The 19,935-nt window shown below is 38.8% G+C and overlaps 1 protein-coding gene across 2 annotated transcripts in view; it reads left to right on the top strand.

Moving 5' to 3' along the window:
* The first annotated feature begins 465 nt into the window (after positions 1-465).
* The window catches only part of iffo2b (intermediate filament family orphan 2b), a 35,614-nt gene continuing 16,144 nt past the window's right edge, over positions 466-19,935 (top strand). The window contains exons 1-3 of one of the 2 annotated variants that reach the window (XM_073031946.1): positions 466-1,633; positions 15,132-15,192; positions 19,124-19,219. In XM_073031946.1, the coding sequence (XP_072888047.1) occupies positions 651-1,633; positions 15,132-15,192; positions 19,124-19,219 (1,140 nt within the window). In that variant the 5' untranslated portion in view covers positions 466-650. Of the gene's footprint in view, positions 1,634-15,131; positions 15,193-19,123; positions 19,235-19,935 lie in introns of both variants that reach the window. The other variant, XM_073031945.1, reaches the window with a different exon arrangement.

Genomic DNA, 19,935 nt, shown 5'->3' with positions numbered 1-19,935 from the left:
TACTCCCTTTCCGCTCCCCATCGCTCATTCACTCTCCCTTCTCTCCCGTCCCATCTTCACCCTCTTCTTTCTCCTCGTTCACTCATTCCCTTCTCTCTCCCCCATCCACTCTCCCCTTCGCACAGAGAGCACTAACAGGAAAAAAGTAAAAACAAATACAGCTTAGACAACGCACACAAGATAGACTCCTGAAGAAGGGCTTCAACCCGAAACGTCGACTGTTCACTCTTTCCCACAGATGCTGCCTGACATGCTGAGTTCCTCCAACATTTTGTTTTGTGTGTGTGTGTGTTGCTTTGGATTTCCAGCATCTGTAGATTTTCTGGTGCTTATGACATCTAAAACGTAAACCTAGGTTTGGAGTCTCGGCGTTGCTGATAGCCAGGATGCCAGTAGGCTCGCTGCGGGAGGAGGAGCGGCAGGAAGATGCCGCCCACCCCTGCCCCGCCTCTCACAGACAGTGCGGAGTACAGTCTCCACGAAGCCGGACGCACCGTTAGTTTGCTCCCGACGAACGGAGGAGCGCGTAGTTGAGCTTTAGAGCTACGATCGTCTGTCAGCCGGGGCCCTCTCAGCGCAACGACGGCCTACCCGGGCTCATGGGCCGGCTGCCGTTGTCGCTTCACTGATTCCCGAGCATTGGCGTGAACATGAACCCGCCGGCGATGCCTCCGCTGCTGAGTTGCGGCCTGGTGGAGCCGAGCCCCGTCACCCTGGCTCTGCGGAATGACTTGGGCTCCAACATTAACCACCTGAAGACGCTCAACCTACGCTTCCGCTGCTTCCTGGCCAAGGTCCATGAGCTGGAGCGGCGCAACAAGCTGCTGGAGAAGCAACTGCAGGCCGCCCAGGAGCCGCGGAGGACCCGGCTCGGCCGCACCCGGACTGTGGCTACACAGACTCCGCTGGACTATGGTACCGGCTTCACGTTGGGCTCATGTTACAGTTACTCGGCCAGTGCCTACGGCTATACCCACAGCCCAAGCACCGGCTACACCCCCGGCACAGGCTCCAGCTACACCCCCGGCACAGGCTCCGGCTACACCCCCGGCACAGGCTCCGGCTACACCCCCGGCACAGGCTCCGGATACACCCCCGGCACAGGCTCCGGCTACACCCCCGGCACAGGCTCCGGCTACACCCCCGGCACAGGCTCCGGATACACCCCCGGCACAGGCTCCGGCTACACCCCCGGCCCGGGCACCGGCTACACCCCCGGCCCGGGCACCGGCTACACCCCCGGCCCGGGCACCGGCTACACCCCCGGCCCGGGCTCCGGCTACACCCCCGGCCCGGGCTCCGGCTACACCCCCGGCCCGAGCTCCAGCTACACCCCCGGCACAGGCTCCGGCTACACCAGTACCAGCGGCACCCCCAGCTCAGGTTCGGGTTTTACAGCCGGTGCGCTCTCTCTGCCTCATCACCATTACCCGAGCCGTCTCCCTGGGACCATTTGGAGCTTCACGCACATCAGGAAGGTGGGAGGCGGCCTAGAGACGGTGCAGGGACCTGGGGTATCCTGGACCCACCCGGACGGAGTGGGTGTTCAGATCGACACCATCACCCCCGAATTGCGGGCCCTGTACAACGTGCTGGCGAAAGTGAAGAGGGAGCGGGACGAGTACAAGAAAAAGTGAGTGACCGCTTTCAATGCGGAGCTTGGTGCAATGTCGGGTAATAGGGAGCAGCCAGGAGACTGGTGAATAATCTACCTCCTGTGCTGTGCTTATACTGGAACACTATAATTTCTCTTGGCAAACCAGCAAGATCAACGCCGTATAGCTTAGAAGCCAGTGAAAGGTTTTGATTTTAAAAAGACGCATAGGAAACTGCAGAAAATAGGATTGATGGAATGATCAAGTGTTATTTAAACGGGAAAGGAAAAGGGAATGAGATCATGCCATATAGCATATAAGGGATACACAGGGAAAGAAGTTCCATGTATCAACCTCTCCCCCCTTATCCCTTAATGCGCTAATGTCAGATATGAATTTAACACAAATATCCACAACCTGAAAAGCTTTCCATTTTTTCACAATGGTTTCTGACTTCACTTGCAAAAGGCTTTTGATGTCTAGACATCCCTTTGAAGTCACCAACCCAGCCGCTCTTAATATCTTGAAAACGTCAAATTAGCCTGAACACAAGATTCAGAATGTATTTTTCTAGCAACCATACCTTTCAAAGCCAATGTGTCCTTTAACTAGTCAAGTTACTAGTTTGTAGTAGTTTGTAATGTTTAATTAGAGTTCAAATGGAAATGTTTTGTATTTAGCAGAAAACAGTGCAGGAGCTCAGGGATAATCAGAATTTGGAGTTGCTTGTTTTCCTGTGAATACCTCCCATAGAGATTGGTTAATCCATTCTGCTTGAATCAGTCATGACCAGTCTAGAGAAATTGTCTTTTTCTTGAGCTGTAGGTGAACTTGTTAAAAAATAGTTACTGTATTTTTAATATTCGGGGATTATGAGGAGTCATTGGATCTTTTGTAGATTTACAGTGTGATCAAAATGTATAATGGGGAATTTTCTGAATGCGAGAGAAGTTTATCACATTTTACATAAAAATATTGCAAGGTTTGGGTGAATTTTTAAAAATTTTCTTGAACTTTTAATATAATGCTTAATGATGTCTTCATAATGAAATCCAGTAACAGTGCAAGTTGTCTTCCATCACTGATGCTGTTTAATGTCCAAAACAGCAAGATGACCAACGTTAGAAAGCGCACGCCGATGTGAAATTTGAGCTATGTTGGTTTGTAATATGTGACAGACACGCCAAAACTGATGGGGCTGGGGAAGTGAGGGTAGAAGGGGTGACACTTGATTTTTTTTCTGTAGATAATCCTGCAAGCTAAGTGGTGGGCAACAGGGAAACATGCATATCTCAAGAAGGGTGCATTTGTTTTGACAGAGAAAGTTCATGAGGTTGATTTCTAAACTAAGGAGGCTGACCAATGAAGAAAGATTGACTGTAGTCAATGTTCTTATTCTACTATAGAAGGAGAAGAGGTGATCAGATTGCAACAAGCAAGGTGTTGAAAAGAATTGACTACATGGATACTGAGATGTTTCTCTTGGTAGAACTGCCAAGATTTAGGAGGCATACGTTCAGAATAAGAGTCACCCAATTAAAATGGGTATGGAGAGTCTTCTGCTCTCTGTGCTTAGAGCTGTGTAGGCAGAGTCACTGAACATATTCAAGGCAGAGACTGTCTGACATTTATAATACAGGTCACCTCAAGGAGTTTAGGAAGAGAGCAGGAAAGTGTCAAGGTCAAGATTAGATCAAATATGATCATACTGAATGGCAGAGCAGGCCCGAGGGGCTGGTTTTCCTGCACAACCTTGCCTCAGGTGGACTTAACACTTTCCCTCCAACCAACTGGAAGCATCTTGCCTGCTAGCATTCCAAGTATGTTCCCTCGGTCCCTGTAGAAAGGAAGGGCAGAATTTTCAGGGGCCCTAGCAGAGATATTTAAAACATCCTTAGCAGCGGCTGAGGTGCTGGAGGATTAGGATTGCAAGACAGCTAATGTTCCGTTTAAGAAAGGTTCTAATAATAAGCCAGGAAATTACAGGCTAGTGAGCCTGACATCAGTCGTAGGAAGACTATTGGAAGGCCTTCTAAAGGACTGGATATATAAGTATTTGGATAGACGGGGACTGTTTAGTCAGCATGGCTTTGTATGTGGTGAGTCATGTCTAACCAACCGTATAGAGTTTTTTGAGAAAGTTACCAGGAAAGTTGATGAAGGCAAGGCAGTGGATATTGTCTACAAGTACTTTAGCAAGACCTTTGACAAGGTCCCACATGGGAGGTTGATCAAGAAGGTTCAGTCACTTGGCATTCAAGATGAGGTAGTAAATGGGATTAGAGATTGACTTCACAGAAGAAGCCAGAGTGTAGTTGTAGATGGGTTACCTCTCTGAGTGGAGGCCTGTGACTAGCGGTGTGCCGCAGGAATCAGTGCTGGGTCCTTTGTTGTTTGTTATCTATATCACAATCTGGATGATAATATGGTAATCCAGATCAGCAATTTTGCAGATGACACCAAGATTTGTGGTGTACTAGACAGTGAGGAAGACTTAAGCTTGCAACGGGATGTGGACCTGCTAGAAAAATGGCAGATGTAATTTAATGCAGAGATGTGTGAGGTGTTGCACTCTGAGAACCAACCAGGGTCTTCACAGTGAGCAGCAGGGCACTGAGGTGTGTGGTACAACAGAGGGATCTGGGAATATATATTCCTTGAAAGTGGTATCACAGATAGATAGGGTCATAAAGAAATCTTTTGGCACAGTGACCTTCATAAATCAAGGTATTGAGTACAGGAGTTGGGATGTAATGTTGAAGTCATATAAGACAGTGAGGCCTAATTTGGACTATTGTTTTGGTCACCTACCTACAGGAAAGATGTCAATAAGATTGAAAGAGTGCAGAGAAATTTTACAAGGATGTTACTGGGTTATTGAGTACCTGAGTTATAGGGAAAAGTTGAATAAGTTAGGACTTTATTCTCTAGAATGTAGGAGAGTGAGGGGAGATTTTATAGAGGTACAGTATACAAAATTATAAGGGGTATAGATAGAGTACATGAAAGCAGGCTGGGTGAGACTACAATTAGAAGTAATGGGTTAAGGGTCAAAATCAAAAGTGATATGTTTAAGGGGAACATGAAGGGGAACCTCTTCATATAGGGTGGTGGGAGTGTGGAACAAACTGATTTTATTTGCTATTTATGCATCTGAATATAAATCAGCCACGATCAACTGCTGGAACAGACTTGATGGGCCAAATGGCCTAATTCTGTTCCAATGTCTTATGGTCTAATTTAGGATGCTAGATTCAAACTCACGTTTCTCACCCTCAAACTGAACTTGAAATTCTGTCATGCTATGAACATTCCTTCCTAATAGATAGTTTACTGTGGATCATTGAATAGTCCTCTATAGTTAGCTTGATTTATCACTTGTACATCGAAACACAGGGTGAAATGCATCATTAATGCAACAGCCAAAACACTGAGGGTGTGCTGGGGGCAGCCAACAAGTGTCACCATGCTGCAAGTGCCAACATAGCATGCCCACAACTTACCACCCATACATCTTTGGAATGTGGCTGGAAACCAGAGCATCCAGAGGAAATCCACGGGATCATGAGGAGAATGTACAAGTTCCTTACAGAAGGGAATTGAACCACTATCCTACCATGCTGTCCTTCTTGCTGATGATAAATAATATCAGATAGGCCATGATATACTCCCTTCTTGGTTCCTCAACACACTCCTCTGGGTTCTAGCTTTTTAGCTATCGCTCTTCTTTTCAGCTGACAGTTTTGCATTGGTCACCTTAAACAGAAGAGCAGATTTTGATGCTGAGGGTACAAAGTGGCATTATTACTGTGTATTAGCAAGCCCTATAACCCCTGCTTCTGTAGTTCTCTAGTCACTATTGCTCATCTTTTAAGGTGGTGATCTGCTCTCAGAACACTTTGCATTTGCCAGGATTAAAAAGTTCACTCTTTTTAAACGGTTCACTTTAGACCTCAAGGCAAATTGTACTTTAAACTGCTCCTCCGCTTTTATCTAGGATTTTGATTGAGGCAGCAAATGATGTACATTATGGCCGGCCTGTAATTCTTTCTCTGAAGCTTTTCTCTTCACTTCTCTTATTTATTCTTTGCTGAACAAATTACAAATGTCACTTGTGCTGGACCAAGCTTAAAGTTCTCATCAACCTTTGGTTATTTGAGCTGAAAATTCTTTTGAACTGAGAGCTTGTTTACAAAGGAGTGCTGTTGTAGTAGGGCTTTTCAGAACCAGAGTAATGCATTGCTGTTTTTCTGTCCTGAATACTAATATAGTGTTAGATTGGGGAGTCTCTGTATTATCAGTAGGTATTTTTCATTTCCATGTTTCAACTGAACTTGCTGATGAACTCTTTGACTCCCAATCGCCCGAAGTGAGAGTGTATTTTATTAAACCCAGGCAAATTTGTGCTAAGCTTGGGGAGTGAACAGAAAAAAAGCTCCTTAATTTATTTTAGTTTTCTCTTTAGAACACCTAGCTTGTTTTTTTCACTAACAGTTATTTACTTAAAAGAACAAGCAAATTGCATAATACTACATTCAAGACCTGCATAACAATATTTAAATACTAACTTATTTAACTAGCATTCTTTACTTGGTCTTGCACTGGGCATATTGTGTGTGTTTAATATATTTATTTACAAGTTTTTATGTATTCTGAGATGTAACACTAACCTTGCTTTTAGATTTAACTAATGCATCTTACACTTTAGCTAAATACATACAGTTTACATCTATGAATCTGGCTAGTGGCAGAAATGTGTTAGGTAACCATTAGTAAGAGAGGATTGTCTTTAGAATGAAAATAATAGCACACCATCTTGGTTATGGTTAAATTAGGTTGCATCGATTCTGGATGACAATTGGATAGTAATGAAAGTCATCTACCCAACTTTATTCTGCTGTAAGGCAAAGGTTTTTAAAATGCTACCCATGATTATTTCATAACTTACAAGATAATTATTATACCCTAGTTAATGTAAACAATATAAGTTGGGGATAATAGATAAATGACTAAATGTGACTAAATATAATGCATGTAAAGCGTTACAGGTTTGATCAAATGAATGACCTGAGTAACTAGTGAATATTGCAATAGGATAAAGTCATACAATGACATCAGGCTAGAGAATGTGGAATGAAAAATTGTATATCAGGAAAGAATGGATCATAATTTAGGGAGCCTCATGTCTGCAACCCCTTTAAATTTGCACAGCATTTTAAGGATTCATGTTGCTTCACCTGTTGGTACATTTTCATTTATGTACTCGGAATCTGGAAAAAAACTTAATACCGTTGAATAGCATTCACAGTGTGATCATTTTATAATGCATTTAAAAGCATAGTGATCTGGAATTTTTTCCCTGAAAATAAGTAGATATTAGAATAATTAGACCCAGTATGATAAACTCAAATTAGAAATTGCAATGTTGTTAAAGAGTAAGAATTGAAAGCAGATAAATAGAATAGTAGATGGTTTAGCTGAGGAGCTAAGTAGCTTTTTCTTGATCACCATGAGAAACAGGAGCAGAATTAGGTCATTTGGCCCATCTAGCTTGCTCTGCCATTCCATCATGGCTGATTTATTATTCCTCTCAACCCTGCCTTCTCCCCATAACCTTTGACAGCCTTACTAATCAAGAACCTATCAACCTTCATTTTTAATATACCCAATGGCTTAGCCTCCACAGTGTCTGTGGCACTGAATTTCATAGATTCACTGCCCTCTGGGTAAAGGAATTCCTCCTAGTTTCTGTTCTAGAGGGACATCTTCTATTGTAAGACTCTGGACTCTCTCAAATGCCAGCACATCCTTTTATAGAAAGCCTCAATATAATTTGAGGGGCTTTTTCTGTTACATTACTAATTCTTTGTACATGTTGTAACGTATCTTATCGCAAGATGTATCTGACTAAGTCCATCAAAGATGATGACTATAAGAAAAGTTACTTCCTTTTACATTGGGTAACTGGGTGGGACTGAAATCCAACATGAGTAATGTATCCTTTATTGAACCTCTTACTTCTTAGTTGACTTTGATGTATTTACAAAAATCAGCAGCAAATGTATGGCAAGGGAGAGCTGGGCCAGGAGAGAACATATATTAATGGTTCTTAAAAAAAAACCTCAACCTTTACTTTGTGCAAATAAACCTTTTTCTTGTATGGTGTTGTTAAATGTAGGGCACCCTTTTTGGTCATATTTTCTCTGCTTGCTTGAGCTGATTAGATGGTTTTGTATACAGAAAACATGGAAAAAGACCATTATTGTGAAGTTATCTTCAGGAAGGTTTTGAAGTAACCCAAGAGAAATTGTGCTGTAGTGAACAGCTAGTATCTGTTCTGTTTCTGCGCAATGGAGTTTTATGTCTTGAGCTTGGGAGGTTTAAGCAGAGTCAAGGTGGCTTTAAAATCCTTAAAGAGAATATTTTAATGTATTCAACCATCTGGAAGAATATCTCAGAAAGGTTCTTGAAGGATAAAGTGGGGGGGGGGGTGGTTGGTGGATGCAGCTAATTTGGAGGAGTATTAGAATATATCAGCCAATCTATAGCTAATCTCACAAATTATATACATGGAAGTAGGAAACTGTACAAAATGATCAATTTATCTGCATTGTTGAGAAACGTATTAATATTTATTTCTTGCATTGTAAATCTTCAAACAGTGAAGAATATTTTAAGTTATTGATTATAGATCTGAAGGTAAATGCAGCACTCATCAAATACTAACAATTGTACAAAGGCTCTAAGATTAGTAAACAGTTGAGCTATTCCTGATAGAATGTCAGAATAGACACCTTGGATAACCTTATGGGGACTTTTATCTTAACTCCAAAGGAGAGTGAAAGATTTAACTGTAACTGAACAGAAGAGTATATTTGATTTCAAAATGTGACTTGTATTCAGGGCTGTCACTTTGCAGTTCTTATGCATTGAGTAGAGTAGATGTATTATTGAAATCCATCTTGTGTTCCCTTGTTTGCCGGACAGAACTGCTGATGTATATGTGGTCTTTATTGGGACCTGCTTTCAGTGTGGCATTGATACTTGTACCTCTTTTGTGTTGATGCCTCTCACTGAAAGTCCAAAATTGTAGTACAGATTAAATTGAGATTGTAACAAAACAGACAGAATGGTTTACCTAGAAACTAACTTTGTGTGGTAGTAACTAATCTGCATTTTCTGCCTTTTTTTTTGTCAGTTACACCAAGTGAGTAGCTGAATCTTTACCAAGAAATGCTTTTGATATTTTCCCCCAGAGCCATCTATTCCTTAGCTCCTCGGTCCATTTTACATGCAGAGTATTTTTAAAATTTGTTGCATGGCATAAATATTTCATTTCAAATATTTTCTGCTCGAGTGTTTCTCAGAATTATTTATGGAAAAACTGGACCATTATTAAAATCCTGTTGTCATTTTATTTTAGACATTTTCTAGAAATGACCAACTTGTTTTCTTTCTATTTGTTCAACTTGTGGCTTTATTTATTTTAAATGCAAGTTGAAAATATGACCCTGTCCAGAACAGCTTCACAAATGTAGTTTTTTTATCAATCAACCTAATTTGATTTTGTTCCTTACCAAGAAAAGCAAAGGGGTTGAACTTCAAAAAAAAATTCTCGCTCTGTTAACATTATCTGTGCCTACTCAGCAGTAACAGTGAAAATGAACAGAGATGGACATACTTGCATTCAACACTTAAGTTTAATATTAATGAAAACCTTATTGTAAGGGGCACCATCTAGGTCACCTTGTGAATGAAATGCATGTAGACTGAAGATTTTCCATCACAAGAAACTTCCATAGGATGTGTACTTTTAGTTTGATATCAAGCTAAAGTAAAAACCAGATTAGAGGGAAGGAATCTGGGATTAAAAGTAGTTTCTTGAAAGGTTAATAATGTGTTGCAGTGCACCACAGGATCAAATTTGTCCGTTTGGTAGTTATTTCAGGCCGACCAGCATCATTACCATGGGGCAGAAATTAAATGTCTCTCTCTTTCCCTATACTTAGGAAATTTTAGTTCAGGGATTTACTATCCAGATAGCTATATCCATGGTGGCATTTTTGTTTTCATATGACTGTGCATTTAGCCAAGTGTGTATAATAGCAGCAAATGTTTGAAATTTGATTTTTATCTGTCTTGTTCTGATACCACAAAAAATAAAATAAACAAAGTGTAGATAGCATTAAAGATCATTTTTTTAAATTGCTTTACAAAATTCCAATAAAGCATCAGGAAGTTGATGTTTCTTTCTGCAGTTAAAATTCTGGATTTTGTATTCTATCTCCCACTTTCAATAAATTTTAATTGCAGGAAATTTGCGTGAAGAGCCCTTATTACTTGTAAATATACCACACCCATGAAGATTAGCCAAGATTCGATCATGCAAAGACTCAACAGATAGGTATAACCTTAGTCAAAACATATGAAAAAATTTCTTTGATCTTTAATTCTGGCAATGGTCCAGGTTTCTCAGCACAAATAAGAAGCTGCTCCATCGTGAAATTCCCCGCTCCAAATATTGGATCCTACACAGTGTGTTCATTTGAATATCAATAACAAAAATGGCCAGTTATTACATATGCAGTAAATAAGATAAAGATCAGAAAATTTTGTGATTCCTGGAATATCTTGTGGTAAATCTGGAATTTAATTAATATATCACTTTGTCAGACTGGAAAAGAAAAACAACAGAGGCACTTACCACATTTTCTGTTCCTCTTGAATGGAGGACTGCTAATGTCACATTTCAAGAAAGGGAATATGGACTAGCAAAGTATGTGCTAACCAGCTAACACTATGGTGGGAAATTTATAGGACATCATTATCAACAACAGAATAACCTTACCTTTACAAATTAATGCATTATTTGTTCAAGGGAAATAAAGTCAGGCAATTGTGATTGAATTTTTCGAGGTGATGGGAAATATTGATCAATGCAGTATAGAATATACTGTATATGTAAGATAAGGCATTCAGTGTAGTTGCTAGTGTAAAAATGGTCATATGGATATGACACCATAGAATGCAAGTTGTGGAAGATTGGCGTTTCTCCGAGTGGTAGCTTGTTGAGTTCCAAGTTTGCATGCAGTCTTTTTTTTTTAAACTGATATAGAATCAAGAGCATAGAGCTGCACTTTAAAGCTTACAGATTAGTTGAAAATATGTATTCATGAAGATGATATAAACTTTGGGATGGAGTGGAGGAAGAAGCATATATAGAATTTAGTGTAGAAAAAGTATTCATTTGGGGAGAAATGAAAGGAAGGAAAGGACTTCAAAATAACATGATTTTAACTTGTAGATAAATAGGCATTTTGATATCCACATACATTTTGTTAAAGGTGGCACGGAATTGATATTGTGGTTATAAAAAAGCATGGGGTGCTTCGGTTTATAAATACTGTACTAGCATGTAAAAGTAAGATCGTTGTATAAGTCACCAGTTAAGATTGCTAACTGGAATTCTGCAGACAGTTCTGGGAACTGTGGCTGAACAAAGATGCAAGGGACTTGGAAATGTTATATTAGAAGTTTATCATTGTGAGGGGAATTCGGCAAAGTTAGAGCTCTTCTGCTTGGAAAAGAAGTTAAAAAGTAATCTAATGGAGATATTGAAGGGGATTTTAGTAAAACAAGAACTATTTCCTTGGGCAACTCTAACCTCAACTTATCATTAGTTACATTTTAAAATCATTGCCAAAAGATTTTGAGTGGTGATAAGGAGGATTTATTAAGATCTAGAATGAAGAGAAGTGGGTAATTGATAAACATCCTAGCAGCAGCTTATTTGAAATATTAGCACTGGCACAGCAATCTGATTGGGTATTTCCTGAACAATATGGGTCTACCATTTAAATAATTTATTTATGCATCATAAATCAGTGGCTAAATGTTATAGATTGTAGAGCAATCTTCCTGCTTGCCTTATATTACACCTTCATTAGAATCAGTATCATAAACCATTAATTTGCTACACATTTTGTCTTAAAGCATATGCCATATGCCAATCATAAAAACTCAGGAAACAAGGCTGTTAGTAAAATGTATGCTGTATATAAAATATGGTACTTGCATCCACAGTCTTTTGTGGGGATTTGGATTTGCAGCTTGTATAGCAAATAATTGCTGTATTCATACAGTATTTACTGAATAGTATTCATATTTGTGGCCAGCAGCAGTATATAAGCACATTTATGTTCTTAAATTAGATATAGCAATGAAAGATCCTGAAGTTTTTAGGAAAGAGCATTCAATATTCATATGTTCATTTCATATTCCACAAAGTTCCTTAAGAAATCCCTGAAGGAAAAATTTCCCAGATCTTACCTAAAGATAAACTCAGAATGAATTTTCCTTGATGGAATGTTTGATTGTCCTCATTTACTTTATTTGTCTCTTTGCTGAGTGAATTAGAGGCTGTAGCTTTGCCCTATTTCACATCTGAAGCAGTATTGATTACAGTTATAGGTATGTTTGTGCCAGACTTGTGCAGTGGGAGTAATGAGAAGACTAAGGTTCATGATCATGGGAGACAAAATAGAAGAATCTTGGGGCTAGTCATTTTGCACATCACATGGTAGGTAACTATATTTTAAAAAACTTGCATTGTTAAAGTCCAGGAGGTCAGTTTTTCACTTCCAAGTTTGAGGACATAAGGAGATATAAACAGAATGAAATGAGGTGCTGTTTGCTCAGCCACAAATCATCTGCTACTTCAATATCAGCAGAGTTCTGATAGTCCAGCCAGCATTTATCAACCAATAGCAGTAAATGAAAATTGTTTGATTACACATCTTGTTGCTGTGTGTTGAGCCTTCCTGAAGGCAGATTGGCTGCCATGTTTAAACATTAAATGCATCTTAAAAGTGTGTAATTGGCTGCAATTTCATTGACATACTCGATGATGACAGGGATTAAGTTACAAGTTCTTGTTTTCATTGGCAGTCTGATTAAAATTTTGGCTGAATTACATTAGCGGGTGTGAAGTAATACTGAAGTTGAGAACTAATGAATGCACCAGGTATTTCTTAACGTAGGCATTTCCTACGGAGTGGCAGTAAGGGAATATCTTTGACTTCAAGTGTGCTTGAGTTTCTTTTGAATTGATAGACATAGAAACGTCAAATCAATCTGAATTCATGGATTAAAAATTGGATTGAGATAAACTACATTATTCTGTTTATTATTTGCTTTTGAAAAATAATGGTAGGGTAGATAAACATTTTTATTTGTGTTGTCATTGAAATGTTTCACGTAGAAATGGGATAATCTGCAGACAAATTCTGTGTGCCTGCATTGCAAAGTTTGAGTTGTCACAATTAGAAGAGTTTGTCCAAATAGCCTGCTGTCACTATTTATGTCTTGTATTTTGGTCTATACAACAATTAATTGATCTAAATTTAACTAATTTGTAAAAAGAAGCTTGCACACATCAATTAATTTAAAAGTTGGCTAAGAAAGCTCTGCTAATGCTTATTCTGTAAATGTTTTGGGGGTTGATTAATGAGCACAATTCGTGAAGTGCAGTAGAAAATCCAAAGTCAAAATAGAATATTTCATTCAAGCATTGAATTAAATATTGAACAAGACAATTGAAGACCTCACCGAGAATTATATAAATATGTCTGTAATCACAGATACTGTATACAATTTGTATGTCTTCCAACAAGACTTGTTAAGTGCAACAGTATATTTTAAGAGGAATGCATTGGGTGTTGCTAAAGTAAGAAGGCTTTAGGTTACCATTTTGAATGGTGTTCTAAGATTAGCTATGATTTTTGTGATCAGTGACAGAAGCAAAGGCAAAGACAACTTTAAAGCAGTGATTTTAAGTTGTGTTGCCTTGCTATTTCTGTGTCTGGAGTGCAGTTTTGGTATCTCTGTGCTGAAAGGGAGAGCAATCGTAGAATAGGTGCTAGATTTTCCAGCGATTTCAGGAGTGGCTAGATATATGATACTTCCTTTATTGAGAGGCTGATATCAATGAACACATTTAAGTCCATAGGCTTTGGGAATGTGAATATGTTTCACTGTTGTGTAAGAGATATTTAAGAATAAAAGGTTTTTGTTCCAGATAGAGTATGTTAGTTAACTATTAATGAAATTGAACATTATAAGGTTTGTTTATTTTTACTGGTCCATATTTTTTATATAATGTGTGATTTTGAAGTTGTTACTTGTATTTCAAAAGGACATCTAGTTCCTACCAGGCTTCAGGCATAATAGGTTTGGAGATGGACCAGAGTAATCTTTTGGGAATTGGCGAGACAGTCCAGAGGGACCAGTGGGATAATGCATGAAAATTGTTGCCATGTTATAGTTATTTTGGGAATAACTAGCATCTTAATTAAGTCACCAAGGCATACCTCTTTAATCAAAAGATCAAGCATGTCAGCTTTTTTATTTTAAACAGCTATCAATTGTTTCATATCACTGATGTTTCCCCATAGCACTTGGTATGTAATGGATTTTGTTTTGGAAATTGTGATTGAATCTGACTATACTGCTCAGGCAGCAATTGCAGATTACCCATTATGTTTCTCATAAACTGTCAGTATCAAGTCTTTTGTACCATTTTCATAAAGTATGCATACTCTCTCAACCTTTGGCATTCTCACTAAGGTAGATGAACCTATCACCTTAGGTTTGGAAGAATAAGAAATAATCCCTTTGAAATATACAACTCTTAAGGGCCCTAGCAAGTTTTATTTGTGTCCTTTCACATCAGCTCTTGCCAGATTAGGTAAAATTCTTCCTCCCAGCATTAGCAAATCTCCCTATGTTGACATGTATCTCACTCTTGTTCAGATGCCAACTGTCAGTCTTGTACAGGACTCTCCTGCCTCTGAAAGTGGAATATTTAAGTTTTCTTTCTTAAGCCATTTCTTCACCATACACCATAAGCTCACCTGATAACAATGGTGTTAGCAGTAGTTCAAGGATTACATCTTTGAGAAGCTGTTCTTTAGTTTTCAATTTAGTGCCTAAAACCATGTAAGCGCATATTCATTGCTTTTGTCATTGGTTTGGTTATGGATAATGACTTCTGGGTGACCCATGCCTTGCAGAATGTTCTGCACCTGTTCTGCCTGTCAGGAAAGCAACACAATGAAAGACATTCATTGACAGTTGCAGTATAACTTGGTATTAATGCTTTAATGATGGAAATGATTTCAAAGTTATGAGTAGTGTTTTTCCTATTAATTCTGTATTTGAAGTGCAAGTGGCATTTTAACTTGTCGGGAAAAGCATCAAAATAAATTCAAGTACTTAACTATTTGCAAAACATTAATTTTGCCAAACTGCTGTCCAAAACTTTTGCCTGCATTCTTATGTTTGAGGAAGTTTATGTTTGAAATGCATCTTATATGGATGTCTTTCTAATATTGGGACACACTCAGAAATTACAATCTCCAGCATATAATCTAAAAGTAATTCACTAAGCACTTAATTGTGACGCATTGAAGGATGTTCATGCGATAATGGTTTCAGTATGAGCTCTCTAACAATCGTACTTGTGTCTTCTATCTTTAGGTGGGAACAAGAACTCAATCTCAGGCAGCATCTGCAGGATATTGTAGCTGCACTGCAGGTGGTAAGTTATAAATACTATATAAATCAGACATGGCTTGAGGTATGCCAAGTCATCTGAGTGAGCTTGTGCGCACGTGTTCTGGACTGGTTTACTGGGAGTCTGGTATATATCATAGGTGCTTCACAATAAGATTAGATGAATTTCTAGTTCTGGTTTGTTTTGGCGGCAGCTAAATAAAGATTGGAATTCAATTTTTTCTAAAGGCTACCTTGTCTTTATCATTCAGGTTAGGCTACTTGGTCAAATGGATCTAAGTCAAATGTATTCTCAAATCTTGTTCCATTCATCATCCATATAACAAGCATTTTCTTCCTTGTGCTATTGCTTCCCTGTCAAGAGCTCTGGTATTTTGGCCTGTTTATAGTAGCAAGTTCTATGTTCTATAATTTTTTAGTTAAAATTTTTCTCTTGAGTTTTCTGTTACACTTGTTCTTGACCGTCTAGCATTTCTAGCTTCTCATACAGGTCTTACTTGCAAGTGGAAACATTTCCACAATTACCATACAGTGTTGAAAAGTTTCAAGTGGAGGTGGAATGGTGGACTTGGTATGGCATTAGGTGGTCATTTTTTAAAAGTATTGCAAATAGATGTCTATTGTTTGCAGCTAAGGGATTGATTTGTAAGGCTATATATAGGGAAACTAATGTAAACCACTGATCAGTGGAAAGAAAGCTAAAGGTTGAACACAAGTAAATTGCATTGGAAAACATAAATAATAGTTAAAAGGCCTGCATCAAAATGTTGAAAGGCAACTGGTCTTGCGAAATGAGAATGTTAACTACAAATTGGCTGTTGTAGAAATATAAACAGATCAAATAATTATGGGAAAAACTAGCAGATGTATATTATATGAGGAGAGGTAAAATTATTCACTTTGGTAAGAATAAAAACAGAATATTCTTTAGACATACAAGGGAAGTAAATGTCGATCAACAGAGGAATTTGAAAATTATGCACGAAATACAAAATTAATATTCAAATTCATCAAGCAATGAGGGAAGTAAATGGATTGTTGTCTTGCAAATGAGGTGGAATATACAGAGAAATGCTGCAAATGCTTAAAAAAAGAAAGTAAAAAGTAAGCCACAAGTGTGGATATGAAAATACTGAGAAGGTTTTTCTTAGGTAAGGTTGACTGTACTTGCCTTTTCATTGTGTTCCATGGGAGGTTCACGAGGTCGAAGTATTGTTCAAAGGTGGGCTGAGGAGAAGCAAGAGCAAAATGAGCCTTTATACTCCAGAGCAGGGGTCCCCAACTTTTTTTATGCCATGGACTCCTACCATTAACCGAGGGGCCCATAGATCCTAGGTTGGGAACCCCTATTCTAGAGTTAGAAAATTAAATGATGAACAGGTGGAAGCATACAAAACATGGGACAGAGTAAATGTGAAAGGGTTTCTTTTTCTTCTGAGATTGGATTCATTTTCTGACACTGAAAGAGAGATAAAGGGAGGGAGTTGGGAATTTTAGACATGATCCAGAATGAAGAGTTTGGCTACTAAATCAGGTTTATTGTCACTGACATTAGTTGTGAAATTTATTGTTTTGTGGCAGTAAAGTGCAGGCATAACAAATTACTACACATTCACTAAACAAGGTAGTGTTCATGGACAGCTTATAAAACTGATGGCGAAGGAGAAGAAACTATCCCTAAAACATTGAGTGTATATCTTCAGGCTCTTGTACTGTCTCCCTGATGGTAGTGAATAGAAAAGGGCAAGTGCCAGATGGTAAGGGTCCTTAATGATAGATGCCATCTTCCTGAGGTAATTGCCTTTTGACGATATCTTCAATGGTGGGAGGCTTGTGCCTGTGATGGAGCTGGCTGACTTTACAACCTTCTGTAGTGTCTTTCAATCCTGTGTACTGGTACCTCCGTACCAGGTGGTGATGCAACCAGTTAGAATGCTCTCTACGGTACATTTGTAGAATTTTGCTAGAGTCTTTGACATACCAAATAAAGTATAGCCGCTGGCATGCCTTTGTTATGATTCCACCAGTATGTTGGGTCCAGGATAGATTCTCTGAGATGTTGATGCACCAGGAACTTGGATCTGCTCACCTTTCCATTGCAGACCCCTCATTGGGGATTGGAAATATTCTCCCAACTTTCTCTTCTTGAAGTCCACATTCAGTTCCTTGATCTTGCTGACCTTGAGTGTAAGGTTGCTGCACCACAAGACCAACCTATCTATTTCATTCCTGTACACCGCCTTGTCGCCACCTGAGATTCTGCAACAACAGTGGTGTCATTGGCGAATTTATAGATGGCTTTTGAGCTGTGCCTACCCATATAGTCCTGAGTATAGAGGGAGTAGAGCAGTGGGCTAAGCACACATCCTTGAGGTGTGCCTCAGTGTTCTGTTGGATTCTCTAAAATGAAATTAAGTTAAGTGGTTGCAAGAAGCAAATTAGTCTGGCCTAGTCAACATAAAATATCAGATCGTGCTTCTTGAAGGTCATACTTGATAAAAAAGGACAAATAGTCTGTTGCCCTCAAACTTAAAAAGTAATGTCTGGTGACAATCTAAGAGAATTTTGTCAGAGTAAAGCTCAAAGGGGGTTCTCATTTAATGGGTTAGGGCGAAGCATTAGTCCATTGATTGAATATATTCATTACGAAATGAAAGGTGGAGCTCAGTTAAAAATAATCTATTCACATACAATGGAAATGTGAAATTAGCTACCACAAAGAGCCAATAATTTGAAGTGTGTACAGTAGATATAATTACCGTAAAAGGAAATGAGTTAAGTTCATGAGGTATGAAAAGAAATTATGGAGGCTTCAGTGAAGTATAGTGGGTTTCCTGTTTCAGTGGTGTATATTCTGTGCAATTTGTGTAATCTTATAAAATTGTTCAATGCACTGACACCTCGTTTAGCACTCACTTTGAATTCCTAGGAATGAGAGTGAAAATTGACACAGCTCTGAAAGGAATAATTTGCCTAGAAACAGAAATGTGTACATCTTTTGAACCCTTTTACTGCAATTAAATTTTCTTGTGGCTGGTCTGTGCATCATCGTTTTGGCATAGTTCCATAATCTTTGAAATCCTGATCTAATGAATTCATATGCGAAAGATTTTTTTTAAGTTCCACAACTGCACAGAGATCTGAATCTTTTACACAGACCTGCAGTTTTTACACCCCCATCGCCCATACTTTCCACCACAAATAGCCTGCTCTGCTGCAGTGGTTGCTGTGGTCCTGTTCGTGATGATTTGTTTTTGGAGGTAGGCTGCTGGAGACAAATGCCAAATACTTAAGCTTTTATTATAGCTGAACATATGAAGTTTTATTTATTAGCGCTTGTGTTTGAATTGTATTTGATACTTATGACTGATTTCTTTTTATGGTTTTTCTATTGTGTCATTTTATCATTTCATGTTCTATCCTCAAAATGTGCTTTTCTTTGCATTAAAATACTTCAGCTGATGATCCTTCCTGCTATTATCTCTCAGTACTGACTTGTTTACTGCTTCTTTACTATTGTATTATCAGTTTTTAATAGCTAGCCAATGTGTTTTGCATGTTCATCTGTACTATAGATGTCATATTGATGAGGCTATTTCTCCCTGATTTTACAAAGCTCTCTTTATATTCTGGGGTACATGTGAAATGTAATTCCAACCAGAGAGGAGTGTTGGAGCTGTTCAGGATCATGTTTTTAATCTTTTTAAATTCTAATTATTGCTGTATGTAAAGTCTGAGGCAATCAAATCGTTTTCACTTAGCAGAAAAATGTTTTAGTGATGTTGCTTTGGCTCAAGTTTTACTGCAGTAGCTGCTGATGTACAGCTATACTGCATTTTCCAACTGGAATGTCACAACCAAGTCTGTATGGTACTCATTCATTTTTGAAGCCATTTCTGTGATTGGTTTGGGCCTGCAGCTAAGAAGGCAGTTACTGTATTTATTTGTCATTTCAGGATTCACAAGAAGCTGAAGCCATTCAAAAGGAGCTCAGTGAGAAAGTGGAAAAATTGAAATCTGAGCTAGTAGTATTTAAGGGCCTGATGAGTGATGTAAGTACTTTACAGGTGAGCAGACAAACTGCCAATTTAAACCTTATAAATTACGTTTCAAAGTTGATTGTGTTGTATATACATAAAATACTCACTATAACAATAAATAAAGTTTTTGTGATGCCAAAATTACTTCAAGATGATAGCTGAAAGCAAAGTACCTTTCCCAGGCACCTTGTCAACTCTGTGTGCTAGCTCTTCCTTTGTATAACAGCATATCTAATAAAACCCTTAACCTTTCCCTCCTATAATGCTTCGTTTTAATGTCACTATCTGGTAAAATTGTTTCCTTTCACTAAGCACATACTCCTTCACTTCCCCCACCCCCTACACCACCCATTCTTGTTATTTCACAGTTATTTCTGCATTCCATATCCCCCTCCCCAACAAAAACACCTCTTGCTTGCTGTGCTCACCACAAATTCTTCCTCTACCTCACCCTCTTTCCATTCCTGCTTGCAGGCTGCTGACATTGTCTTTTCCACCTTACCATATGTATATGTACATGTATGATATATAATCAGAGTGAGCTATTTAGCCACTCAAGCAATATTCAATGAGTTTATGGATGACCTATGACCTAAATCCATATACCCGTAGATTCCGGACTACAGAGCGCACCTGATTAAAAGCCGCTGGCTCTAATTTTAGAAATAAAATCAAATTTTTAATTGTAAAGGCCGCACCGGATTTTAGGCCGCACCGGATTTTCGGCC

This window comes from Hemitrygon akajei, chromosome 29 (assembly GCF_048418815.1).
Source record: "Hemitrygon akajei chromosome 29, sHemAka1.3, whole genome shotgun sequence".
In the NCBI taxonomy this organism is placed as follows: domain Eukaryota; kingdom Metazoa; phylum Chordata; class Chondrichthyes; order Myliobatiformes; family Dasyatidae; genus Hemitrygon; species Hemitrygon akajei.
The sequence above is the reverse complement of the archived record's forward strand: the minus strand, read 5'-3'. Positions and strand labels throughout refer to the sequence as shown.